Below are 25912 nucleotides of genomic sequence, written 5' to 3' on the forward strand. Positions count from 1 at the left end.
TTTAAAGTACATGCAACCCGAGGGAGGGGCGGCCGAGAACCCTGAAATTACAAAGCAAGTACTCAACCCCCGTTCCCGTAGCACTGCCAGGCACCTAAGAAAAGGATAGGCACTGCCCAACTTCAAACTTCAAAGTCAGTGTGATGTCGCGGTCTCCAGGGCAAATCACCGCACGGGTCTGGACTTTCTGCACCCAGTCTATCTCTTTAAACTCGGGAAGGAGCCAATTACGTGGGGGAGGGGGAGGGCGGGAGGGGGAGCTTGGCACCGCCCAGGGGATGGGACGGAGGCGGAGCCAGAGCAGTGAGCCCGCCCCTACCGAGGGCGTGCCCGGGGCGTGGGTGGACCAGAGTAGTGGGCGGGGCCGGCGCTAGCCCTGGAGAGGCGCTCCGCCCGCGGCGTAAACTCAACCCTGCGCCGCGGCGGAGCAGGTGAGCCGAGGGCGGGGGCTGGGTGCGAGCGACCCGGTACCTGTCACTGATCGCGGGTAGCCAGCAGCATGGAGAGCCCGGATGCAGCAAGGCCCTTCTTGCGTACGCCCCTGACCGCTGCAGCCGCGGCCCCCCTCGGGGTGCCCAGGTCCGGGCTCCAGGCTGCGGCCCCGGCGGCGATCGTGGCCTTTTTGGCTGGCGCGGGGGCGAGGAGAAGGCACCGGGGAGGCGGCAGTGCGGCCGGACCAGGACTGGGGCTTGGAAGGAGCGTAGGAAGCGGCCCTGGGCCTCTAGCAGCGTCCGGGTGTCCTCAGCGTCCCTTCCTGCCTCGGGAGCCGCAGGCAGGGTAGGCGCGGAGCGAGGTGTTAAAGGGCCAGTGCACGTGGGTATCAGAGTTGTATTGACGATGCATTTTGGTCTCTGCTACCTAGGTCTAACCTGGTCCACCTGGTCTCTGCTACAGATGACAAGGGAGTGGGGACTTCTTGTGTGAGGAGCGGGGCGCAGGACAGGGCCAGAGGCTGGCGTTCTGTTACCAGCTGTGTTTGGGTGTTTTGTAAGTCTCTTACAGCAGTGGGGAGACGCCCAGAATCAAGCCTTTGAAGCCGAAGGAGCTCGAAAGCAAGATCTAGTTGCCACTGAATTGTACTGATGAAGAAACTGAGCCTAGGGCTAAGGATGCAGCTCTATGGTAGAGTGCTTGCCAAGCATGCGCGAGGCCAGGGGAGGAGAGGGAGGGTGGGACAGAACAACTCTCAGAACTAAAAGTGCAGTTGCCCAAGGTCTCCTGGGCAAGATACAGTAGAGCCGGGCTTACAGCCTGGTGCCTGGGCCTCTGCTTCTGCTGTCCAGACCCAAGCCCTTTGCTAGTTAGAGGAAATGTCTTAACATCTCTGCTTAGGTATTCGCCTTTAAAGGGATGAGCTGCTGGTGAAATAATTGCATCCGTTTACAGATGGAGGATCTAAATCAGAACAGATGCAGACCAATTTAACTCAAAATGGACAGCCATCCCCAGAATAGTCTGTTGGGGACAGAGAGACTCCAGCATCCAGAATGGGTGTGCTTGATGTCTATATAGTCCCTCTGTGGACACCTGGGCCTCCCGGGCTTTCAGCCAAGACTTCTGGCAGTAATTAAAGGTTCTGTGTAAGCTGCTCCAGGTGCGTGAGGCTCAGGTTCCCCTTTGGGGGTAGGTGACTTTGTGGGAGCTGGGAACAGTATCAGGTCCCGTGTTTTCAGTTGGTGAAGGGCCCAGCGTCTTGACATGAGTCCCGTGGTGACCATCCATCCAGGTTCATTCCATGGCTCCCAGGATGGTGGCTTGGACCAGGCTGGCAGGAATAGAGAGTGGGGAGGAGGGCAGATGGGATGGAAGCTGTGCCAGGTTTAGAGAACTATATCCTACTATGTTGACATGCCCAGGCCCCAAATATAGGCTGTACATGTTTGTATGTTTCTCCTCCCTGAGCTGAGACAGGCCAGGATGAGGGATGCTGTCAGAGGCTGCCACTTGCTCTGTCTGATGACCTGGCACAGAGGGTCTGGCTGTATACCGTCCAGTGTCCCTTCTGTGGTTGCTGGAAGACCTGTAGCACAGTTTCCTATGTGAGTTTCTTGCCAGATTTGACCTTTCCTGGGTTATTGGTGTAATAACCATGTGACATGTCCATGTGTTAGGAGTTGGACATTCATGATAAGAAGCCATTTTGTCCAGTGGTTATCACAATTATTATAAAAAGTTAGTAATGGGCCCAAAAGACGGCTCAGCAGTTAAGAGCACTGGCTACACTCCCAGAGGACCCATACTCAACATGGATGCTCACAACCATCTCTAACTCCAATTCCAGGCCAATTTTGGCCTCTGTGGACACTAGACATACATGTGCTGAACAGACATGCATGCAGACAAAATACCTATACACATAAAATACAATGAAGACTTTTAAAGAATTTAGGTAATTCGATAGCTCATGCCTGTAATTCCAGTGCATAGTCACCCAGGCAGGAAGACTGTTGTGAGTTCAAGGCAACTGAGCTACATAATGAGACACTGTCTCAGATAACAAACAAAACAAAACACAGAACAACAATGTAAATCACCAAACAAAACTGAAATGGTTATTATGACTCTTTTAAAGTCAGGGAACCTGAGTTCTGGGGCATTGTTGGGGGGGGGAGCATGACTGCCCAGCTGTGTGGCTGCACTGCCTGCCAGTGCAGGATTTGGACATTGTTACATGTTTTGTCTTTACCTTTGGAGTTGTACACAGGCTTGCCACAGGCACGTCTTATCTGTGTCTACACTGCTACCCAGAACATTCCTGTGAGACCTTCTTTAACAACTGCCTGAGAACCTGGGAGAAAACAAATTTGTATTTTGAGACAGGATTTTGCTGTGTAGTCCTGGTTGATTTGGTACTCTTTATGTAGCCAAGGCTGGCCTTAAACTGATGGCAATCTCCCTGCCTCAGCTTCTTTCTCCCAGTGCTTTTGATTTTAGACAAGTGCCACCACTGCAGCTTGCCATTATGTATGTATGTATGTATGTATGTATGTATGTATGTATTTATTTGCCCCCTAAAGAAACCAAACACAAGGCAGACATGATGGTGCACCCAGGAGGCAGAGGCAGATGTATCTCTCTGAGTTTGAGTAAACCAAAATTCCTGTGATCTCAGCACGCGAAGGCAGAGGCAAGAAGATCCAGAGTTTAATGTTATCTGGGCTGTGATAGTGAGTCCTCCTGTTAGAAAATCAAAGCTGAGTCAAAAGGGAGAGGGAGGAGAGAAGAAGCCACCAAAGCTCTCTCTCTGTTTCTCTGTCTCTCTGTCTCTCTGTCTCTCTCTCTGTATGTGTGTGTGTGTGTGTGTCACACATGAATCTTTTTAATGAAACCTTCTGTGGCTGATTTTTCAGCTGTTGCTTTGAGGTTAGGCCACTGCTCATCTGGGACCCCACCGATAGCAAATGTTTCTGCCTCTGTTGCCACCTGTCGTGGGACTGTGGCCCCTGGGGAGTGGTGCTCAGTCCACATGCAGTCTCCTCCCCAGGCTTAGGGATGACATCACTGCCACTTGGGGAAAGAGTAATTCCAAGTCCATCCTCGGGATAGAGGCCTTCGCTAGGGAGACCGCTCTCTGGAGCCTGTCCATTGGTTGAGAGAACAGGATTGCTTTTTTGTTCATCTTTCCCGTTTTTGTTTGTTTCTTTGAGACAGGGTTTCTCTGTGAAACATCCCTGGCTGTCCTCGAACTCTGCTTTTGTAGACCAGGCTGGCCTGGATCTCGAAGAGTGAGTTCAATCCGAGTGCTGGGATTGAAGGCGTGCGCCACCACTGCCCACCTTGTTTTCCTCGTCTTGGCAGATGAAGGAATCTAAAGGCTTCCCACCTTCCTATTACATCTTAGCCAGACACTTCCTCATGTTTTTAAAAATAAAACTAATACATACTTATTCTAAAAGCTTGTCTTTAAAAAGACATCCCTTGGCCCTCAGCTCAGGAATAACTGCTCCGGGTACATGCAGGTACTTCACAGATGAGGTCTGGTGGGAGGTCTTCTGGTCATTGGGGGTGTGAGGGTTTCACTTTTTTTACTTTCTGCGCCTGACTGGAGTGGTTTTGCTGTACCACAAGCCCAAAGCCACAGGCCCAACTGACCCTGGGTTCTGTTGTAAAACTGAAGCAAAGTAAGCTATTTTTTAAAAAAATGTAAATTGTATCCCAGGTGTGTGTTTTAGGAACAGAGAGCTACCAGATTTGATGGGTGTGGCAAGTCAGTCAAAGTTTCTCTTGTTTCTTTTAGCAGTCCTGAGTCAGGACTCTTTCCCCCTTGTCTTTGAAATGACCCAGGAAAGCCCTATCTCCTCCCCTCATTGCCATGGGTTGGCAGGTTCATCTGCAGGCTCACCTGCAGACCTGTAGGAATGGGAGATGGGGGCATGCAAGAGAGACTTCACTGAGGGCTGTAGGCTGGCACGATCGGGGACTGAGATATACCCTTGTCCACGGCAGATGTGCCGTCTTAATCCACGAGTGTGCTCCCAATACGCCTGAGGGGGTGGCTGCCTGGCCTGACAGGGCTGCTTGGACAGGGAGTGGCGTTCTGAGGGCAGTTGGTCTCCATCTGACTCCTTCAGCCCCCTTCACCTCCAGCTACCCTGGGCTTTGGTTTCCTGAACAGGGCACTGACTGATGTCGCGTAAGACACTCAGCCTATGGACGAGCCCTGTCCTTTGACAAAATGTTCCCATTGTCCCCGCTGAGGCTGGGTGGAAACAGGATGTCCCTGAGGCCTGGCCCTCCTACATGTTTCTGGTGGCTTAGCAGTTCCCTGGCTTCCTAAGAAGGGCACAGGTTAGCTTCAGTAACCCCCTCTCAGTGATCTCTCCTGTCTCCACGATAACTCCATCTGTTGAACACCCACTGTGGCTACATGCTTTACACCCCCAGACTTACAGGGAAGCCTATTCAGGAAATAGCTCCTGTCACCTTGCATGGTCAGAAGCTGCCCAGGACATATGGTTCATGTCACACAAATCTCTGTTTGACCACTGGCTGCTGTGTCTCACTTAAAGAAAAACTATTCTACTTTTTACTTGAGGGTGGTGTGGTAGAGGCACTCACTCTCCCTGTTCCTTCCCCCTAACTACCCTTCTCCCAGGTGTCTGCAGGAAATGAGGAAAATTGCCCCAACCCAGGCACTCCAAGAGAAAAATAGGTAATGGAGCTTAATCCAGAGGCTAACACAAGGACTATGAGGCCCACTTGGGGGTCTGGGGTCTGGCACACTAACTCCAGTTAGAGTTTCCCAAAGTCCAGGAGAACCATTCAGCAAGTGCCAGGTGGACCAGCCAACTACAGTCAGGTGTAAGTGGATAGAAGCAGGCCTGGAATCTGTGAGATGTCTCGGGGGAAACCCTTCCCTAGTGTAGAGGAAGACTGGGACTTTCCAGAGGTCATGGGAATGCTGGGAAGTAGCCACGTGACCACAGAAGGTGACCTTTTGAGAGCCAAGGACATTGTTCTGTGGGCCCTTTGGGAAGGTGTCCAGAATCCTCGCGCTTTGCGGCCCTCATGTAGCTTCCAGTTCGCTTTTGGAGCATGATTTTCCATGAGGCTCTGGAATTTTCTGTGGCATTTTAAAAGCTTTCCTGCCAGGGCCACTGGGTTTAAACATTAGGGCAAACCGGTGCTCTCCTTCTGTGAGAAGCAGGTTGAGGAAACTGGGTCACCTGGTTTCCATGATAACCACAGGCACCAGCAGGCAGGGGAGTTGTGGATCAGGGTCCCTGAGTTCAGCTAATCAACATTTTGATTCCAGTCAGTGAGTTAGTAAAAGTCCGAAGAGGGTGCTTAATCCCTCAGCCATGGGGCAGGCAGGGCTTCCAGAACACTCTGCCCCCTGCAGGAGCCCCTGTTTCCCTGTGGACCCCCAGGAATGCGAGCTGGGTTAGTGTGTGTCAGCACCGGTAGGAGCTGTCCTCCAACCCCACCTGTGCTGAGTCAGGCTCCCCCAGGAGCTCTTTGCAGCACTGGGATGTGGTTGCAGATCCAGCGGGGTTGTTTATCTGGGCATTTGAGTGGTGATTTCTCCCCTCTGAGGATTTCAGTGCCATTAGGCTCCAGAACAGAGAGGCCTCCCTGACCCTAAAGGGGAGCCAGGTGGAGAAGCATCTGTTGTCATTCAGGGCTTTGGAGAAAATGTCAGTGGCTTCCTGGACTCTCATCCGTTTCCCCAGACCAAACTGGTGATCCAGGAGGGAGAGGGAACCGCATGTGTTGATGCCTACTGTTCCCTTTTACAGCTCAGTAGCTTGTCAGGTATGAAGGCGCAGCACTCCGGAAGCAAAAGCAGAACTTTGAGTTCCAGGCAGTCTTGGTTTACTTGGTTTACTCATCTAGTTCCAAGCCAACTAGATAAATAAGAACTTATCTCAGAAGAAAAAAAGAAAGCAGTAGGTTAAACATGCAACCATCTTGATTATCAAAAAATAAAGAAGTAAAAGTGAGAGGAGCTGGAGATGTGGCTCAGTAAAGGGTTTGCCTAGCGTGCAAGCTCTGGGCTCCGTCCCCAGCACACTGTAACCTGGGTGTAGCCGTGCACACCTGTGATCCAGGCTCTTGGGAGGTGGAGGCAGGAGTGTGGTGATACACTATTTATGATGTAATAAAGCCGCTGGAGATCAAAATGCAAAACTAGCCACAGCCATAGAGCCAGGCAGTAGTGATATACACCTTTAATCCCAGGACTCGGGAGACCGAGATCTCTGTTAGTCCAAGGCCACACTGAGCAACACAAAATTGATCCGATCTAAAAGATCTCAGCACTTAGGATTGTACACCTTAAATCCCAGCACTAGGGAGGTGGAGGCAGGAGTGATATGGCTGGGTGGAGAGAGGAATATAAGGCAGAAGGAGACAGGAGCTCAGAGAATTGCAGTCTGGTTTTTGGTGGGGAGATTGCAGTCTGGAATTGCAGCCTGGGGCTTGGTGGTGAGTGGTGTGGTCTGGGTTGCACTCTGAGGATTCATGGAGATCACACATTTGGTCTGAGGAGGGAGTAAGAGCTCTGATCGTCAGCTTGAAGCTTGAGCCCCAATTATCTGTCTCTGGGTTTTTATTATTCGAGATCCACAGGAGGATCAGAAGTTCAGGGTCACCCTTAGCTACACAGTTAAGATAGAAGCCAACCAGGGATACATGAGAGGCCCTGTCGGAAAAATTTTAATGGAGAAATGCAGAAAAATACAAAGCAAAAACAAACAAAAAAAATCACTCAAAATCACACCAGTCTAAAGAAAATGACTTTTAATGTTTTGTAAAATTTTTGCCAGTCTTCTCTCTCTCTCTCTCTCTCTCTCTCTCTCTCTCTCTCTCTCTCTCTCTCTCTCTCTCTCTCTCTCTCTGTGTGTGTGTGTGTGTGTCTGTGTGTGTGTGTGTGTGAATTCAGATGGTTATGAGAAAGTTTACATCTGTTAAATGTAACTTCACTTTAATCGTTACTAGTGTTATTTGAAGTAAGACGTCAGTGGTCCTGTGATAGTCCCCACCAGATGAACTTGCTGTGGCCCCCTTATGAGCCGAGGAAGATTGGTCCTCTGATGTGCAGATGCCCCGAGTGGTGATGAATACCAAAACCTGTGGAAACCGTATTTTGTTTTCTGAACATACACACTCATGATAGTTTAATTTATAAATTGGGCACAGCAAAAGGTTAATAAGAACAAACAATTAGGACGATATACTGTAGTGAAAGCTACTTAGAATGTATGAATTGATTACTCTGGAATTTTCCATTTCATGTTTTTGGGCCTCAGCTGACCACTGACATCTATAACCACAGGAAGTGGAAGTGCAGATAAGGGCGTGTGTGTGGGGGGTGTTCCTGTGCCAGGGAAAAGAGTCAGAAACTTCAGCCATTTTTACTTTTATAATAACAAATAACTACAGCACATATTTTTGTATGAGTTTATTTTTCTTAGATAAAATACCAAGAAGTAGCATTTCCTGGATCAAAAGGTCTGAGTCTGCATAGCTTTGAGGTTTTCCTATTTTCGGTACTGTACATATAGTTTACACACACATACATACACACTCACACTTTTTAGTACTATATGTATAGTTTATACACACATACTGTTTAGGTATTATATAGTTTACACATACCACACACACACACACACACAGTTTTCAGTACTATATGTATAGTTTATACACACGTTGTTTTCAGTACTATAAGTATAGTGTGTGTGTGTGTGTGTGTGTATGTGTGTGTGTGTGTGTGTGTCTGGGCGTGCGCGCGTGTGCGCCAGCATCTGACACCCAGACTTCCAGCCCTCCTCTGGTGTTGAGAAGTGTTTACTCCTTCTTTCTTCCTGATTCTGTCTGACCAGGCCCTTTGCTCAGGACAAAGAGCTGTGCAGTTTTAATCCTCATTCCCGCAGTCAAGTAGTGCTGGGCATGGGAGTGGGAAGTACTGGGTGAAAAGACTCCCTTTCCCTCCTGAGCCGGGCCCAGCCCAGGCAAGCCACGAGTGTGCAGAGCTGCCATCTCAAAACACACTGCCCACAACAAATTGGCCTGTGAGGCTGTGTCCCCTTAAACTGAGTTCTCTTGTGTAGACTGTAGGCGCCAAGGCCTGGCCTCCAGGAAGCAGAGCCACTCCCCTGAAGTCCTTGGGCTCAGTTGAGCTTCCAGAATTCCAAGTGTTAGGGCAATAGACCACACCCACCTAGGACATGCTCTGCTGTGTAGCCTAGGTGCTACCCTCCTAGGAGATACCTCGTGCTGTAATTTAAGGAAAGCCGCACACAAGAGAAAGACACCATGTGGCAGGGTTCAAACAGAGGGGCTTTTTTTGGGGGGAAGAGATCATAAAAAGGGGAAGGGAAGGGGGAGACCAGCCTCTGGAGACAGGAGCAGCAGGAGAGAGGAGAGAATAAAGGGGGGGAGGGAGAGAAAGAGAGAGATGGGAGGTGGGCAGGGCTCTTTTCAAAGGGAACATAGTAAATGTGCACAGGTGGTGCTCTTAGTGGCTGCAGCTGAAGGCGTATCCTGTCAGAACCCCAAGGACAGGCCAGTACAGATGCCTGAATGCTAACACCCGGGCTGAATTAAGCTCCCTTCCCCTTGGTCAGACACCCAGACCCTTCCCTGGGATGATCTACCCTACCTAATTCCACCTCCCGTCCCTTGGTGGTACTGAGGCAAGATCATGTTATGTTCCCATCCTGTTTATGTACTTGAATAGTTCCTCATCTTAGTCCAGCTGACCAGTATCTTAGGTTCTGTCCTGTGTGCTGTCCCCCTTCTAAGCTCCTTCCACCAGGCTACCTTCCCCATCGGGCCACTTACCCCATCACAAGGACACTTCCTCCTAGCCTCTGTGCTTCCCCTCACACCAGCCAGATGGACACTTGTCAACACCCAGCTTTCCTTGAGATGACATGGGCTTCCTTGGTATGGCGTTCCTGACCTGCCCACTCTCCCCCAGGCAGGAACTTAACCTCAGCAGAGTCTTCTCCAGGAAACATGAAATCTCTGCTTCTTAGATAAAGTCCCTTCATCATCTTCGTGTTATGTCATTTGTCATATTGGAATTTTTTTTACGGGACATGAGTACTTCTTATTCAAGGTTAAAAGCCCCAGAGCCACGCACAGTAGATTTTCCACAGATGTTTATTGATTGAGCAAACATGTTGACAGTTCAGAGTGACCAGGACTTTTCTGTTTGGACATTTTGCTCCGTGTGATAGGAGTGTCTACTCAAATCAGTCTCAGACAAGGCTGCTGTGGCCTCCTGCTGGCTTTTGAAACTCCTGTTTTAGCAATTGTCTGACATGTATATTTAGGAAGCTTGTAAGAGGCGAGACCTGTACCGGGTGTTCAAGCTCCCCTGCCCGCCATCTCCCAGGTCCCTTCCTCACTGCCTTTGCCTGTCCGGAAAGTGGGACACGGTCCTTGTGTTTATTTTCTAGGTGCTTCTGAGGCGGGACCATGCTCACATTCATGGCCTCTGACAGCGAGGAAGAGGTGTGCGATGAGCGGACATCCTTGATGTCGGCCGAGAGCCCCACATCACGCTCCTGCCAGGAGGGCAGGCCAGGCCCTGAGGACGGGGAGAACACTGCCCAGTGGGTAGGTCCCACCCGCAATCGTTGGCCTGAAAACAGAGCCATTGTGAGAGAAGAAAAGGAAAAACAAAACAGGGCCATGGGGGTCCTATGGTTGTTTTTTTTTTGAAGATTTATTTTTGTTTTTAGTTATGTGTATTAATGTATGTCTTCGTGGAGGTATATGCATGTGAGCTCAGGTATCTATGGAGGCCAGAAGGAGGCGTCATAGCCCCTAGAGCTGGAGAAATAGGTGCGAGCCTCCTGACACGGGGACTGGAGACTGAACTTAGACCTTCTACAAGATCAAGAGGTGCTCATAACTACTGAGCCGTCTCCAGCCCCCTCCCGTGTCTCCTCAGTTCTGAAGTTGGGTCTGACGTGTCTCCCTAAGACTTTGGTGCTGAAAGCCTGGTCCCCAGTGTGCTATGCTTGGGAAGCAGTAGAATCTTTAAGGAATGGAACTTTGTGGAGACCTTCCGGTCATTAGAGGGGGCAGAGCTTAATTGTAGGGCCCCAGCTGCCTCCTCTCTTTCTGTGTCCTGACTATGTGGTGAGCAGCTTGCACCTTTGCATGGTTTCAGCCAGTGTGGTTATCACAGGCGTAAAGCAGGAGGGCTAATCCAAGCCCGACTGAGACTTCTAGCCCGTTTCTTTTAGATACTGAATTATCTCAGGTGTTTCTTATAGAGAGTGAAAGCTGCCTAACTCATGGATGAAACCAGGCATTTTTCCACTCAGGAAGAGCAAATGAACATAAAAACGGGTCAGAGTGGTGTCCACTGGCCATTACCCACCTGCGCCTTCTGTCTGTAGGGGCTTGTAGTAGAGCACACCATTACAGAGCACAGTGGGCTGGCTAACACACTCTCTCACCTGCCCCCATCACCTGCCTTCAGATGCAGGCTGCTGACCCTAGGTACTTTGGGTCTGGCTTCTTGGGACAGGCCAATGGCACGGAAACATTGAGATGATTGGACAAAGCTACTGGGAGGGGAGGATTTGAGTAGGTGGCCAGACAGGGTAACCGCAGCTGAGTTGGCCAAAGTCAGGCTTGACTTTTGTAGGGAGAGGTGCTGCACTGTGAGCCTTACTGTTGTAGCCTCGGGGGTAGAGTCAGCTAGTCAGTTTGGCCGTGTCCCTCCTGGTCCGCACACCGCATCTGAGGTTGCCTGGATCTCATTCCTTGTAATTTAAAACTTTTCCACGCCCAGGGGCCCTTTCTTCCTCCAGCCACCCTTAATCCTTAATGCTGAAGTCTGAGCCCCTTGCTCTTTGTTCTCATTGAGCTTAGCTGGTGAGTGAGCCTCAGTGGGGTCTCACAGTTCAAGGTCACCATCAACCGGCTCTCCACAGTGTTTTCTCTCCCGGTCTCCACGTATTTTCTCTCCCAGTCTCCACGTGTTTTCTCTCTGGTCTCCACAGTGTTTTCTCTCCTGGTCTCCACGTGTTTTCTCTCCTGGTCTCCACAGTGTTTTCTCTCCCGGTCTCCACGTATTTTCTCTCCCAGTCTCCACGTGTTTTCTCTCTGGTCTCCACAGTGTTTTCTCTCCCGGTCTCCACGTATTTTCTCTCCCGGTCTCCACGTGTTTTCTCTCTGGTCTCCACGTGTTTTCTCTCCTGGTCTCCACGTGTTTTCTCTCCTGGCTGCCTGTGCCTCTTAGTTGCTTGTTTCCTGCCTACTAGACTTTTTTGCTCCTTGGTCTCAAGTGAACAGCTAGGTTGGAACTCTCCCTGCAGACAGCTGGTCCTGAGGAGCCGTGTGTTTTGATGTTCAATGAAAAGCCCCCTCTAGTCTCGTCCAGTTAGCCAACCAAATGTTTGGTCTCCGTTTCCCTTCTACCCAGCCTGCCCAATGTGGCCATGTTGGTTAGCGGCCTTAGCTCCTGGCCTTGGGAAGGGCAAGGGTCTTTGATGTGGCTATGCAGGCTAGCTCTGAACCTTCTCGACTCCTGTCCTAAACTTTTTCTATGTCCCGAGACCCAAATCGGAGCTCACACTTCTCATGCCTTAAAAAGCAGCACTTAGCCTTCTCAGTTCTACTTCCAAAAGCCCCTGCAGGAGCAGCTCACCGTAGGGGCTTCTGTGTCCCCTCACTGTGTGGTTTCCTACAGAGGAGCCAGGACAGCGACGAAGACTGTGAGGAGGACCCAGACCGCTACGCCTGCAGCGGGGTTCCCGGGCGGCCGCCGGGCCTGGAGGAAGAGCTGACCCTCAAGTACGGGGCGAAGCATGTGATCATGCTGTTTGTGCCTGTCACACTGTGCATGATTGTGGTGGTGGCCACCATCAAGTCCGTGCGCTTCTACACAGAGAAGAATGGGCAGCTGTGAGTTGGGGGCCCAGCTTGCATTGGGAGGTCGGGGTGGGGATTGATCTTAGGGGATCATAGGCTCTCTCAGCTACTGTGCCTGTAGCTCCGTGCTGGTGGCCGGCCATGGAGACAGTGACAAAGACTGGGCTCATACCCTGACTCACTGCCTCCTATCATGTGACTTGTCTGGGCACGTATCTGACCTGTGTGCCTCCGTTTCCTTGTTTGCCACGGGTTTAATTCTGGGGCTACCTGGAGGATTGGCTGGGCTAATCCACATGAAGGGTGCCATGCCCCAGTGTTCACCAAAGGCGAAACTGAATCTGAATGCAGGCCGGCTCTGGTACCATCACACTGAGCTCCATGTGCCAAGTACCCGGTCCTGGCCCACTGTGTCTGAAACACATGGGACCCCAGTTGAGTCTCCTCCTGTCTGGGTCTCTGTTCCCTTAGATGTGAACAGGGTCGGAGCAGATGATTTCTCAGCGTACTCCCAGCAGACGGGGAATATTTAATATTTAATAGATAGAGAATGGAGCACTCCCTAACTTAGCCCTTTCCTCTTCCCTCCCTGGCTCCTCACTGAGTCATCCTCAGCATCTTTGCCTTTAGAGACTTGCTGTTCAGTTTGGGTTTTGATCATTTCTATACTTTAGGGAAGAGGAGGTAGAAGGACTCCCACCCCTAAGAAACGTGTAGCCTGTGGGGGGCTCGTAGTGGCACAGATGGAAGGCTTTGAGAGGACAGGGCCCGCATAGCTCCTGGCAGGCTGAGCTGGGAGGAACAAGGCCTCTGTGAACTGATTCCAGAGCTGCGGCAGTGCCTGTGGCTGCAGTTGGGGGAGCAGAGGGTGTGGGATGTAGGGCGGCGATGGAATGTATTGTCGGAGTTCTCTGGGGGAACAGAACCAATGAAAGTGGATTATGAAAAAGGGTGTGTTAGATTGGTGTATACAATAAAGTAGTGTAGAGCGATACATTAGATTGCTGTATCCAATAGCAGGTAGTCCAACAATGACTGTCTGCACATTGAAAGATGCTGAGAACCCCAAAGCTGCTTAGACCATAAGGGCCTGATACCTCAGCAGTCCCAGTCGTTGCTGAAGGCCTGGAAGATTCCCAGAGAGCCACTGGTCTTCGGTCCACATCGGAAGGCCGAGGTTCCGGTGTCAGCGGAGGGCAGCAGCAGCAGCAGCAACAGCAGCAGCAGGAGGGTAGATGCATGCACTGATAAAGAGCAACACAGGCAGGCAGAGCAGTGCTGCTTCTCTCTAACCTCTGTCCACCTGGGCTGCCAACAGAAGGAGCTGCCCACCCCAGGGAGGGTTAATTCTGCCCAGAAACTCCCTCACAGACCCACTTAGAGGCATGCTGCTTAGTTGATTCCAGATCCACTCACTGTGACAAAGTGACTCATTTCACAGAGAAGCAGGCAGGCAGTGTTGTAGGTAGGAACAAGAGCTGAGGGCCTGAATGTGGAAGAGCTGAGTGGAAGGGCCAGGTGGGATACAGCCTGTCCTTTCTGTCATGATGTCCCAGTTATCATTGGCCCTAGAGGCAGAGGCCACTCATGCAGATAGTGATGGCCCAGCCAATGCCAGGGTTCTAACTGAGGCTCTTCCTGTGACCTCTTCAGCATCTACACGCCCTTCACTGAGGACACGCCCTCGGTGGGCCAGCGTCTCCTCAACTCTGTGCTGAACACCCTCATCATGATCAGCGTCATCGTGGTCATGACCATCTTCCTAGTGGTCCTCTACAAGTATCGATGCTACAAGGTGAGGCCTGTGGCCCTCTGCCCCGCCCCTCTGCCCCGCCCCCTCGACCCCACCCCTGCTGTGATGTGGACTGAGCTGGTTCCTTCTCTCTGAGGAGTAGGTTGCCTTTTCATGCTCTCTGACGCCATGGGAAGACGACCTCATGTTGACTTTGAAACTGCATGACCCCCACCACCCACCGTCTCCTGAGCTCTTCATCGAAGTATTTCTGACACACTCTCCTGCTCTGAAGTTAGTTTTATTTCTTCTGAAGTTCTGATTTAGCTCCTTCACCACAAGACTTTCTCTAGGCTTCTTTTTATCTTTCCGTCTCCCTTTAGCTAGGGACGCTCGTGTGCTGTGTAAAGGTCTCTTGGCCCTGGAAGCCTTTGAACTGGATTCTCCTGCAGACCTTGAGTCTCCCCATGGAGTACTGGAAGAGTCACATCCCGTGTGACCCCAGTTATAGACAACATCATCCCCAATGATGTCATACCCCCATCCCAAGATCCCCAAATGGGGATTACATTTTGGACCTTGCACACACTAACACACTAGTCAAATGGCATACCGCTGAGCTGTTCCCTTAACACGTGTGCTGGAAAGGGAACGTGTGCCTGCCATGGCCAGAAGTCAGCTCTCTCCTTTTATCCTGTGGGCTTCAGGAATTAAACTCGGGTCCTCAGGCTTGGCAGCAAGCGCCTTTACCCTCTGACCCATCCCTCTGCCCACTTCCTGTAATTTTTGTTGACAAGGTCTTGCTAAGTTGACCAGGCAATCCTCCTGCATCAGCTTCACCAGTTAAGCTGGCGTTACACACCTGTGCTACTAGGCCTAACTGTGCCATCAGCTTTTAGATACTGGATTTGGGCTGCAGGCTTTGAAACCATAAAGACTAACAGGAAGTTGAGCGAGGCATTACCTATTCAAAACTGTTGCCACAGACATAGCATGGTCCTTTGTGTTCTGGCCGCTGTGTGTTTGGAGCAGGAAGAGAAGCAGAGGCCGTGGTGCAGGGAGGGGGCCAGCCGTGGGCCCAGCTGGGTTGAACCGTAGGAGAGGCTATCAGGAAATGTTCCATGGACCGAAGCTTAGCTCATCAGTAGCAGCTGCCCCTGTGAATGAGGCAGGGCTTCCTAATGGGCAAAGGAATGTGGGGGAGGGCGGTTTAGACATAGAAAACATGGCAATGAGCTAGAAACAGCATGGCAGAGAGCTCCTGCTGTGGTCAGTGTGTGTCACGTGGCCAGTGTCTTAGAAGTCAGGGTCATTGGGAAGTTCCGAGACAGGCAAGCCATAGTTGGGGTGAAGACTGTGAGTAGATTTCCTGAGGCCACACCTTCCCTTCCCCTAAGTCTGGGTGTGCAGCCCAGCCCTGGCCCTTCCTCCAGGTAGATTGGGTCAAAGACCCAGTGGGCTGAGCTGGTGACCAGGTTTAGTCCTTAGCAGTGATGAGAGGCTGGGAGGAAGTGGCGCCATCTTTCCCTAGTCTTGTCCTTGACCCCTCCCTGCTCAGCCAGGAGAGGAGCGGCGACTCTCCTGAGGACTTGTCTGGAACTCCTTAGTGGGAAGGGATGGCCCTCTGTCAAGCCCCTCAGGAGGCTTGCCCTGCTCAAGCAGTCTGAACAGCAGCCAGTGAGTCCCTGACTGTCTGGATTGGCCTTCACCTTGCCTGGGAAATACTGTCTGTTTTTGTGATGTCTCCCAGCGGGAACTCGGCGGGCTCTCTTCAGGGAGCTGGGGTGCTGTTGGAAGTAAGGACTGCCAGCATGTTCTTTGCACAGGAGGAGTGTGCAGAGGCGGGCCAGCCCGGGCTGGGGTTCAGCAGACTCTTAGGGTGCTCATCTCCTCCAGACACTTGTAGGTGGCTAGGGAGAACTCCGTGAGGGGCCCAGCCCCCTTTCCTGTAATAGGCACGAAGTAGTCTAACCGAGAAGCATTTCCAGGCTCCAGTTCATGGTTTTAGAGACACTGCAGAAATGCGTTACCAGAGTCAGCATTGGAACCTGTGCCTCTGGCAGCCCTGACAAGCCAGGCTTGGCTTCTTGCTATCCATAAGTCAGTTTTAAAAAGTCAAGTCAATAGTAAAATTGCATAAAATGAGATTTATTCAATGTGACCACATTGGGAAGTAGGACAAAGAAGTGCAGTGCCCCCAATCCATTGACTCCCCGTCAATCCATCTTCCTAAATAGAAGGTCAGAGATCTGTATAGCTGAGCAGTCTCAGTCTGGGCTTGGGCCTGCCCGTCATTGCCAGGTCTTCACGTTTATTCTGATACACTGTCGAAAGTATGTGAAATCTCTCCTGGAGACCAGTTCCTCTGACTAGTACCAAGCTTCGCTGTTTTCCCTTTGAAAGCGTGAAATTCCTCGGGAAATTTTAATTCCTTGGGTTTTCCTCGAAACAGGGTTTCTCTGTATAGCCTTGGCTGTCCTGGAACTCACTATGTAGACCAAGCTGGCCTCAAACTTGGAGATCCACCTGCCTCTGCCTCCCAAGTGCTGGGATTAAAGGTGTGCACCACCACCACCCAGTGCCGGCTTTGGTAGCCGAAGGGAAGGACAGATGGAAGTATCTGTCTGTCTGGAGTGTCGCCATCCTGCTAATGGCCCTCTTATCTCTGTTGTCCAGTTCATTCACGGCTGGCTCATCATGTCCTCCCTGATGCTCCTGTTCTTGTTCACCTATATCTACCTCGGGTGAGTGCCGGCTGGTGAGCAGCCACTCCCTGTGCACAGCTGGATGAGAGTGGACTGGGCAGGGAAAGGTAGTCACCCTCAGGGGCAGCTGCTCCAGGAGCCTAGGCCTCCAGGCTTTGACACAGGAGTGGGCTCCTTGGTAGGTCACAGGTTTCTTTCTGGCTTTTGACTTAAGATGAGCCTAATTAAGCATGGTGAAGCCTTCTCAGAACTTTTAGCCTATGGACACCTCTCAAAGGTGCACTCTACTTGTGGGGAGGGGCGTGGCTAAGCCTGGGTACTTCCTACTGAGTCTGCCCTCTTGCTCTTTGATTTTGGATATCAGGCTAACCCAGAGGGAAACGGCTTTCAAGGGTCCCATCTTTGCACAGGGTTTCCCAGGTGGGTCCCACACATGACCACGTGACCCACGTGCCAGCTGTTAGTTTACTCCCCACCACATTCAAGAATCTCTGAGTGCTTAGGTGTGGGGCCGTGGAGACGGAGGATGGGAATGTCGTAAATCAAATCCAGATTGGGACTGAGGGCACCAGACAACTTAGGGTGTGGCACCCTCCCCACCCCCACCCCGAGTGACCCATACCCTGCTCCTCCTTGGGCCTGCAGGGAAGTACTCAAGACCTACAACGTGGCCATGGACTACCCCACACTCTTCCTGGCCGTCTGGAACTTCGGGGCGGTGGGCATGGTGTGTATCCACTGGAAGGGGCCCCTGGTGCTGCAGCAGGGTTACCTCATCATGATCAGTGCTCTCATGGCCCTGGTGTTCATCAAGTACCTGCCGGAGTGGTCTGCCTGGGTCATCCTGGGCGCCATCTCTGTGTACGGTAGGTAGCTCGGGCCCGGTGGGAACCTGGGGGAATCTGGAGTGGTGTCTTAGTTACCCTTGCATTGCTGTGACCAAAATGATTGACAGAAACCATGTAGGGAAGAAAGATTTGTTTTGGCTCACGGTTTCAGAGGCAAGGGAGCCTGGCTCACTAGGAGTGAGCGACCGAGGCTTCTTGCAGTGGCCCAGGAAGCAGGGAGCTTATGGGAGCCAGTGATCTGCATTCCTTAGCTAGCCCCCCACATCCTGAAGAGTCCAGAGCCTCCTAAGATAGTGTCACCAGCTAGAGGTGAAGCATTTAAAACACGAGGCTGTAGCGGACGTTTCACAATCAATTGACAGCAGGTGAGAAGGCACGCAGGACATTTCACCCCATCCTGAGAAGGCCTTCCCACAGACTCCCCTTGTGATACTTGGGCATATACCCCAAAGTGCCCACTCTTACTGCCCTCAACTGCCGCTATGCTCAGAGCGGGAGTGAGCCCCTGACTCTGAGGGCACTGTGCACGCTGCCGCTATGCTCACCAAGCATGGACGAGCGGGAGTGAGCCCCTGATTCCTCAGGGTGAGTCTGAGTGCACTGTGCATGCTGCCTGTCGCCAGCCTTCGCTGCGAGCTGTTGTTTAAGCAGTGTTAGTGCCACGACTCCCACTTTAAGGATAAACATCTTGAGGCGTAGGGAAGTAGGACTTCCAACACCGTCCTCTGGGTCTCGGCACCTTGCTTTCCCTACTTTGTGGTTACCTACTCTGGCTCCGGCCAGTGCAAACTCTGGATTGGTGGGTTTGGGACGCCAGCCCAGCAGCAAGGTATGCTCTGAAACTCACTTAGGTTCCTGGTGACAGAGAGGTGGCCCCTCTTTGCACTACTTGGGAATAAAGGTCCTCTTTAATATGACAAGGATATCTCTGTTTTCCCAGATCTTGTGGCTGTGCTATGTCCCAAGGGACCACTGAGGATGCTGGTGGAAACTGCCCAGGAGAGAAATGAGCCCATATTTCCTGCCCTGATATACTCATGTGAGTGGTCCCATGCCTGTGCTAGACCGTGGGGGTCAGCAGGTAGCCTTCTGTGGAGACACTGTAGTTGCTCGTTATTTTGATAGTTGACAGGATATGTTCTCCATCTCAACCAAAGGCGAGAATCAAGTCATGATAGCATTATGAGAGCCGCCACCTACAGGAGGGTTCTATTTCTAGAGACCCTGGTGGGCTGGATCTTGCCCGGGAAGAAGGTTTGGAAGTCAGGTTGGAAGTGGGATACTGGAGGGATGTGGACAGTCCTGTGACCGTGTTCTGTCCGCCATCTGGCAGCCTGCGCTGGGTATGGGCCACGTCCCTGTGAACCTGCTGCTTTTAGAGTCGTGTAACCGCTACTCAGTCCTGCAGCTCTGGAGCCCTGCTCCTTCCTGGGACGGCAACTCAGCGGTGGAAGTTGGTCATCTCTGAAGGGAGGCACAGGGGCTGTCTCAGCCTTGGGGTCATGTCAGAGGGATGTGGGTTTACCACAGATGCCACCACTTTACACTGAGTCCCTACTCACTGGTGGCCCCGTGACGGACATGTCTTACAGGAAGCAAGATTGTGTGACCTGGGGCTCACAGAGTTCTCTCTCCAGGGTGGCAGTGGCCGTCCTCTGTTGACAGTGGGTCTGTCTACGTATAGAGCATGTATGGAGCCCGTGATTCTGGGTTCTAATGCCTCGGGTACCCAGGAAACCATCTGCAGATTTGGGTAATCATAATGCATGAGGGGTCAAGCTTAGAATGGAGAGTTGCCAGCATCATGCCCCTTGTCTTGAAAACACATGGAGGGATGCTCTGAGGATGAGGGACGGATGGTTCCCCTCAGTCTGAGTGCCTGAGGCCAGGCACTCCCTTGTGTGCAAAAGAGGCTCTTTGTCCATGGAGAACTCATTCTTGGGCAGAGGTGAACTAAGGAAATAGACACGTGTGAACCAGGAGATAGCAAGTGCCTTTGAAAGCTAGGCGTGGGCAAGGGGGCCAAGGACATCAGGGCCACCGGGGAGGCTCTTTTGCAAAAGGTGGCCAGGGAGCCCTCATAGGTCACACTTGGCCAGAGCCCTGACTTGGGTAGGGGTTAGCAGTAGGTAGAAGTCTGGAGGCCAGCACTTGGAGTAAGGGGACAGCCGCAGATACAAAGACCTGAGGCAGGCCTGGCCTGGGTATGCTCAGGGAGCACCCAGAGTCCAACGCGGCTAGAGCGGATGGGAGGAGAGGATGGTGGTGAGGGGAAGGTCCTGACAGCATAAGCCTTGCAGCCCTCAGTGGCCCTTTCCCTGAAGGAGGGGAAGCCCCTGAGAGGTCTGGGCCGATTTCACTTCCCAGAATTTGGCAGTTTGAAATATGTACACCATACCATAGACACGTTCTCAGGCTTCCAATGGGCTACTGCCCTCAGCTCTGAAAAAGCTGATTCTGTTATTACACACCTCTTAGAGGTGATGGCTGTTATGGGTATACCTAAAATGATAAAACTGACAATGCTCCAGCATGTCTCCAGTAAATTGGAACAATTCTTCAAATATTATAATATAAAACATGTAACTGGTATACCTTACAATCCCACTTCTGACACCATTATGTAAAGAGAAGCCTTCCCGCCAGCCTGGTTCCAGAGCCGCATCAGTCCCAAATAAACACACAAGAGGCTATATTAATTATGAAGCTGTAGGCCTTGCTTGTTTCTTACTGACTAGCTCAGACTTAAGTATTTATCCCATAATTGCTAATCTATCACTCTGCCTACTAAGTGGAGAGCAAAGCGTGCATGGACAGTTTGAAGGCAGAGAAACAACCCATGAAGGCGAGCATGCCTTGTTTAGGGACTAGCAGAGACTGTGAGGTGAAATGAGTTCTGGAGCATTCTACAACAGGACTTGCCAGGGTTGTAGGGCAAGGTTAATGGCAGTACTTAGCGTCCAAGCAACAAGGAAGAAGACCCCACTGCCTTTTGCAGAGACGGGAAGCTGGTGGGACAGGTGATAGGGGTGTTGACCCCGGGCTTTGGGCCGTGTGGAGTGTGAAAATCTCACTGGGGAAATAGAAACATGGAGTAACAGACTCTGAGAGGAGTCAGTTCAGTCACTAAATACCATGTGATCCAGCAGTTTCCATGGCGCCCATGCACCCAAGAGCAGGGGCTAAAACAAGTATTTGTACGTTGTGCCCGTATCAGTGTCATTTGTGGTAGTTCAGAGCTAGAAGTATCCAAGCGTCCATACAAGGGATTACAAGAAGATTCTGACCGAGATGGTATGTGGGTGAACCTTGAGGACACTGGGATTAGTGAATTGATGAAAAGGAGGAACTGTATGACCACATGTGGTCTCAAGAGTAGGCAAAATTACAGACATCAGATCGATTGCGTGGTGACTAGGGGGTCTGAAGTAGGGAGGAAGCTGTTTACTGGGTACAGAGTTTCGGTGTTGTAAGATGAAAAGAGCTGAGGTTAGTTTCACGGATCAGAATACTGAGTACCACTGAGTCGCAGACATTACGTTTTAAAATGTTCATTTTGTGTGTGCACATGTCTGTATGAGCATATGAACATGTATACACCCCATGCACAGAGAGGCCAGAAGGAAGACATTGGCTCCCTGAGAGTTTACAAGACCACTAGCTGGTTAAAGGTGCTGGAGTGTGAGCTCCGCTTCTGACGACTGTGCAGCGGGTGCTCTTAACCATGAACCAGCTAACCAGCTCTCCAGCCTCAGGACTGTGTTTGGCCTGCATGGATAGGTTTCACATGCATGCAGTACCCATAGACGCCAGAAGAGGGCATTGGATCCCGCAGAACGAAGTTACAGACACTTGTGAGCTGCCGCCATGTGGGTACTGGGAAATGAACCTAGGACCTCTGTAAGAGCAATATTGTTTTTTGTTTGTTTGTTTTTTCTTTCTTTTTCCAAGACAGGGTTTCTCTGTGGCTTTGGAGGCTGCCCTGGAACTAGCTATTGTAGACCAGGCTGGTCTTAAACTCAGAGATCCGCCTGCCTCTGCCTCCCAAGTGCTGGGATTAAAGGCGTTCACCACCACCACCTGGTGCAATATGTGTTTTTTAACCACTGAGCCATCTCTCCAGCCCCTCATGGCTGCATTTTGTGTTGCATTGAAAAAAAAGACAATTTTCTAGCTATAGTGGCAAGAATCATGGCAGACAGGCTTTTTGAAGGTTTCTTCTGTTTGACGGAGTATTGGCAGCTGAAATTGCAACCAAAGGTGGAATTATGCATTCGGAAAAATCTCAAGGAGCAGCTTTGCAAGCAACTGTAGTATCTGTCTCTAAAGGAAAGGGTGGGGGGAGTGAGCTGGTTAGTGTCGGGGTTGGAGACAAGTCCTCTCCCAGAGCATGGAGGTACCACAGTAGTTCTAGACCACAGGATCAGTTCTTACTTAGAGACAGTGACATTCTTGGGAATGTGTGGACGGAAATCACTGTTGAAATGGCATCACAAGAAACTGCCTGTCCCACTGATGCTCTGAGCTACTTCATCATGTAAATCATTTCCACGCCTCCCTTTGTGTGATAAACTGAAACCTAAAAATAAGAGAAAAGACAATTTAAAAGCAGACACAGCCCACCAAGCTGCTCATTGCCATTGTTATTTGAGAGGAGGGCGAGAAAGACAAAGGTGAAATGCCCATCCCCACCCAGCCTGGACTCCTGCCCCCGCAGCCTCCATCAGCCAAGCGTGAGCACATCCTGTAGCATGGTGAGGCTGTGCAGGCTGCCCGGGGCCACACACTGGTTCCAGGTCAGGGGCAGCGACTGTTGGTACTCCCTGAGACGTGTCCCTTTGCTCCTTCCGTAGCTGCCATGGTGTGGACAGTGGGCATGGCAAAGCTGGATCCCTCTTCTCAAGAGGCCCTGCAGCTCCCCTATGACCCAGAGATGGGTGAGTACAGGGCTCACAGCCTTGTCTCAGGGGGATCCTCATCGGCACCCCGTGTGGCCTGGCCCCTCTTTGGGTTAAGGTTCAGAATGGCAGTCACATGATCTGACAGCCAGACATTGACATCTGTGTCAGTTGGACTGTCCATCCTATGCCCAGCTTTCCACCTCAGTTTTGCTGGATGTTGTTGGGGGGAGGCGTGGGGAGCCTTGAGGAGGGAGGGTACTAGGGGATCTTCTGGATTTTGGTAGCTTCTGACATGCCTTCATCTCTCTCTGCCAACCCCCCACGGTGTGTGATGACGGTGGTCCTTTTTCCTGGGTGTTCAGAAGAAGACTCCTATGATGGTTTCGGGGAGCCCTCATACCCCGAAGCCTTTGAAGCCCCCCTCTCTGGCTACCCAGGGGAAGAGCTGGAAGGAGAGGAGGAAAGTAAGGTGCCCGAGTTCAGATGGCCGCCTTCCCGGGACAGCGGGGTGGGAGCTTCCTCGGGTCTGCTGCGGCCATATATCTGTGTTCTGGAGGGTGGTGACGTTGAACCTATTTAAAAATACCTGCTAAAGCACACGGCGGCCTGCAGTGATTGTCCCTTTCTCCCTTCTCTTCTAACCAAGTGGCTTGCCTAAATTCCGGGCTTCTGCCTAGGCTGCCTTCTCTTGGTCGTTGTCCCCGCCCCCATCCTTTCCCGGGTAGTCCATCTTGCGCCTGGTCTTGGTAGTTCTGTGGGAGGATACATTCATCTTGCCCCTTTCCCCATTTTGCTGGGCCGCTTGGCTGGTGCCCGGGCCCTTCACTTCCGCTGCTTTTGTTTGTTTGCTTTGCCTGCTTCCTGATGAGGTGCTGTCCATCAGTAGGATTGGACAGGGGCCGCTTTCTTTTCTCCGTATAGGGGGTGTGAAACTTGGCCTGGGAGACTTCATCTTCTACAGCGTCCTGGTGGGCAAGGCGGCAGCCGCGGCCAATGGAGACTGGAACACGACACTGGCCTGCTTTATCGCCATCCTCATTGTGAGTGGGGCGCACGGTGGAGGGGACACATCTTCTGGGGTCCTCACCGGGCATGCATAGCTGCAGGCTCCCCTCTTCGGGGCAAAGGCAGTGAGGGGAGAGCTGCCCACCCCAGAGTGTAGTCACCAAGACATGCTCCCTCCTGAGAGAGGGCACCCGGGGAGGGGCAAGACGCTTCGATCTCACTGACCTCAGGGACCTCACTGCTCAGGTCTGGATGAAAGCTGTAGGACCTGGTCCCGTAGCTTCTGGGTTGTGGATTGTCCAAGGTTCATGGGAGACAGAATAGCTGAAGGCCTTTACCTGTAGTACAGCCAGGGAGCAGTGTGAAAGGATGCCCTGCCCATTCCGCGGCTACATGTTCCCTGTGCCACCAGGACCACATAGAATACTGAGTCCTGGGTTCTCCAACCCCGGCAGTAGTGTAGCCTGGAGGCTGTGACAGCTGCTACTCAAGCTGGGGGACATATCTTGCAATGTCATCTTAGAGAATGCTTCCTTTTAGATGTTGGGAGAGTCCCTGAGAGGGCTGTCATGCCTTGTGCTGCCCTTGGGTGGAAACCTTGGGTAGGGAGCACAGTTAACGCTGGTGCTCTGTCCAGTGCTCAGGGAGCACAGTTAACACTGGTGCTCTGTCCAGTGCTCAGGGAGCACGGTTAATGCTGGTGCTCTGTACTCAGGAAGCACAGTTAGCACTGGTGCTCTGTTTAGTGGTCAGGGAGCACAATCAACTCTGGTGCTCTGTCCAGTGCCCGGAAGAGCTTGTTTGTATCCACGCAGGATAACAGACCCGGGCTCCTCCCCTACCACACTGTCTGACTTGGGGCCCATTGTCCCATGGGCAGGGCTGGTACTTTGGTGCCTTTCACCCTGGATGCCAAGGGTGGAGGTAGAAAGGGTCACTGCCATGCTTGCTTCCAGAGGGCTGGGTTACATAGAGTCTCCTGTTTCTTTGGTGTCTGCTGCTAAGCAACTCAGGATTAGGATTTCATTTAGCTCATCTGCATTGCTTGTAAATGCATGTTCCCCAGAGAGACACTCTTACCATCCTGTGCGACTGTTGTCCCTAGATGGAGACATCACGTGGCCTGGCCAGAGGCCACATGGCCTGGCCTGGCTATGTCCACCCTTAGCCGACACACAGGTGTCCTGACTAAGGGGTATGTATGAGGGGGGCCCTGCCCTGTGTCCCTTGAGGGGCTGTCACATATCTAGAAAAGACAGCTGCATGCTGTCTCGGTTCAGGCCAGTCTCCGCCCACCGTGGTAGAGTCACCACCTTCTCTCACCTTGATGTCCTGCAGGGTTTGTGTCTGACTCTCCTGCTGCTGGCTGTGTTCAAGAAGGCCCTGCCCGCCCTCCCCATCTCCATCACCTTCGGGCTCATCTTCTACTTCTCCACAGACAACCTGGTGCGGCCTTTCATGGACACGCTGGCTTCTCACCAGCTCTACATCTGATGGGAGACAGGGCGTGGCTCTGAGGGCTATAGGAAGCTTCTCTGGATGCAGGTGTATAGTTTTCCACCCTAGTGCCATATATTTTTTAAAAAATACAACTTTTCTTTCCTTACAAAAAAGAAAAGAAGGATTTAAAAAGTGTCGTGTTTACTTTGTGATGAGGAAGCAGAAGCTGCTCTTGGGTGCTAGCTGTCTTGTCACGCGACTGTGGCTTCCCTGCCGGAGTGTCTGTACCTCAGTGGGATGCTCAGAGCGTTCATCTTCAGGGATGAGGTCGCGGGTGTGGAGGAGGTTGGGGAGGATGCAGGACCCATGCGGGTCTGTCATCCTCCAGGGTTGACCAGAAGGACATGCGCATCAGAGGGGACCAGGAGGCATGGTCAGGAAGGGACACTAAGTGCCACCACCCGGACCAGAGGAGAAAAGCCAGTTTGCAGTCATGGATGTGCTTTGTTTGTGATGTCTCTGTTGCTTTAGTACCTTTAGAAGCTGAGTTCTGTTCTTATGACAGCAGTGACTGCTGGGAAGTGGCCTAATAGCAGTGCCAATAAATAGATGCTCCTGTTGGAATGTGGCTGTTTGGTCCCTTTGTTAACATTGACCGCTCCCTGCGTCCTGGGGCTCTCCAGAGGTGGTGTGCACTGTGTACCGGGGAGGGACTTAACCCTTTATCAAGGAGAGATGCTTGACCGCCTTTCCTCTCTACACTCAGTTCTTTAACTAGAAAGTTCCACAGCGGGGTATTGGGAAACACTGGGACAGAAGTCTGCTGGGTCCCCACAGAGCCCTGGCCTTGGCCTTGGTAGGTTTTATGGACCGTCAGAAATGCTGCCAGGGAGTTGCTAAAATGCTGAGTGGTTTTTTTTTTTTCACGGAGGTCTTCTG

At 51.7% G+C, this 25912-nt stretch overlaps 1 protein-coding gene across 1 annotated transcript; it reads left to right on the forward strand.

Moving 5' to 3' along the window:
- The first annotated feature begins 346 nt into the window (after positions 1-346).
- Psen2 (presenilin 2) lies at positions 347-25597 on the forward strand. Its single transcript, XM_005078141.4, has 11 exons — positions 347-431; positions 9912-10071; positions 12161-12375; positions 13996-14137; positions 16751-16818; positions 17425-17645; positions 18568-18666; positions 22481-22564; positions 22891-22992; positions 23450-23568; positions 24872-25597. The coding sequence occupies exons 2-11, from the start codon at positions 9931-9933 to the stop codon at positions 25025-25027; spliced, it is 1347 nt and encodes a 448-aa protein (XP_005078198.2). The 5' UTR covers positions 347-431; positions 9912-9930; the 3' UTR covers positions 25028-25597.
- The last annotated feature ends 315 nt before the right edge of the window (positions 25598-25912 follow it).

The sequence above is a fragment of the Mesocricetus auratus genome, unplaced genomic scaffold (genome assembly GCF_017639785.1).
Source record: "Mesocricetus auratus isolate SY011 unplaced genomic scaffold, BCM_Maur_2.0 Super-Scaffold_100676, whole genome shotgun sequence".
In the NCBI taxonomy this organism is placed as follows: Eukaryota; Metazoa; Chordata; class Mammalia; order Rodentia; family Cricetidae; genus Mesocricetus; species Mesocricetus auratus.

What these genes read in the sequence shown, in the direction of transcription:
- Psen2 (XM_005078141.4), top strand. Translation starts at nt 9,931, where the DNA reads ATGCTCACATTCATGGCCTCTGACAGCGAGGAAGAGGTGTGCGATGAG. An exon ending in ACAGAGAAGAATGGGCAGCT is followed by an intron (nt 12,376 to 13,995) that starts GTGAGTTGGGGG and finishes TGACCTCTTCAG; the next exon opens with CATCTACACGCCCTTCACTG. An exon ending in GCTGGAAGGAGAGGAGGAAA is followed by an intron (nt 22,993 to 23,449) that starts GTAAGGTGCCCG and finishes TTCTCCGTATAG; the next exon opens with GGGGTGTGAAACTTGGCCTG.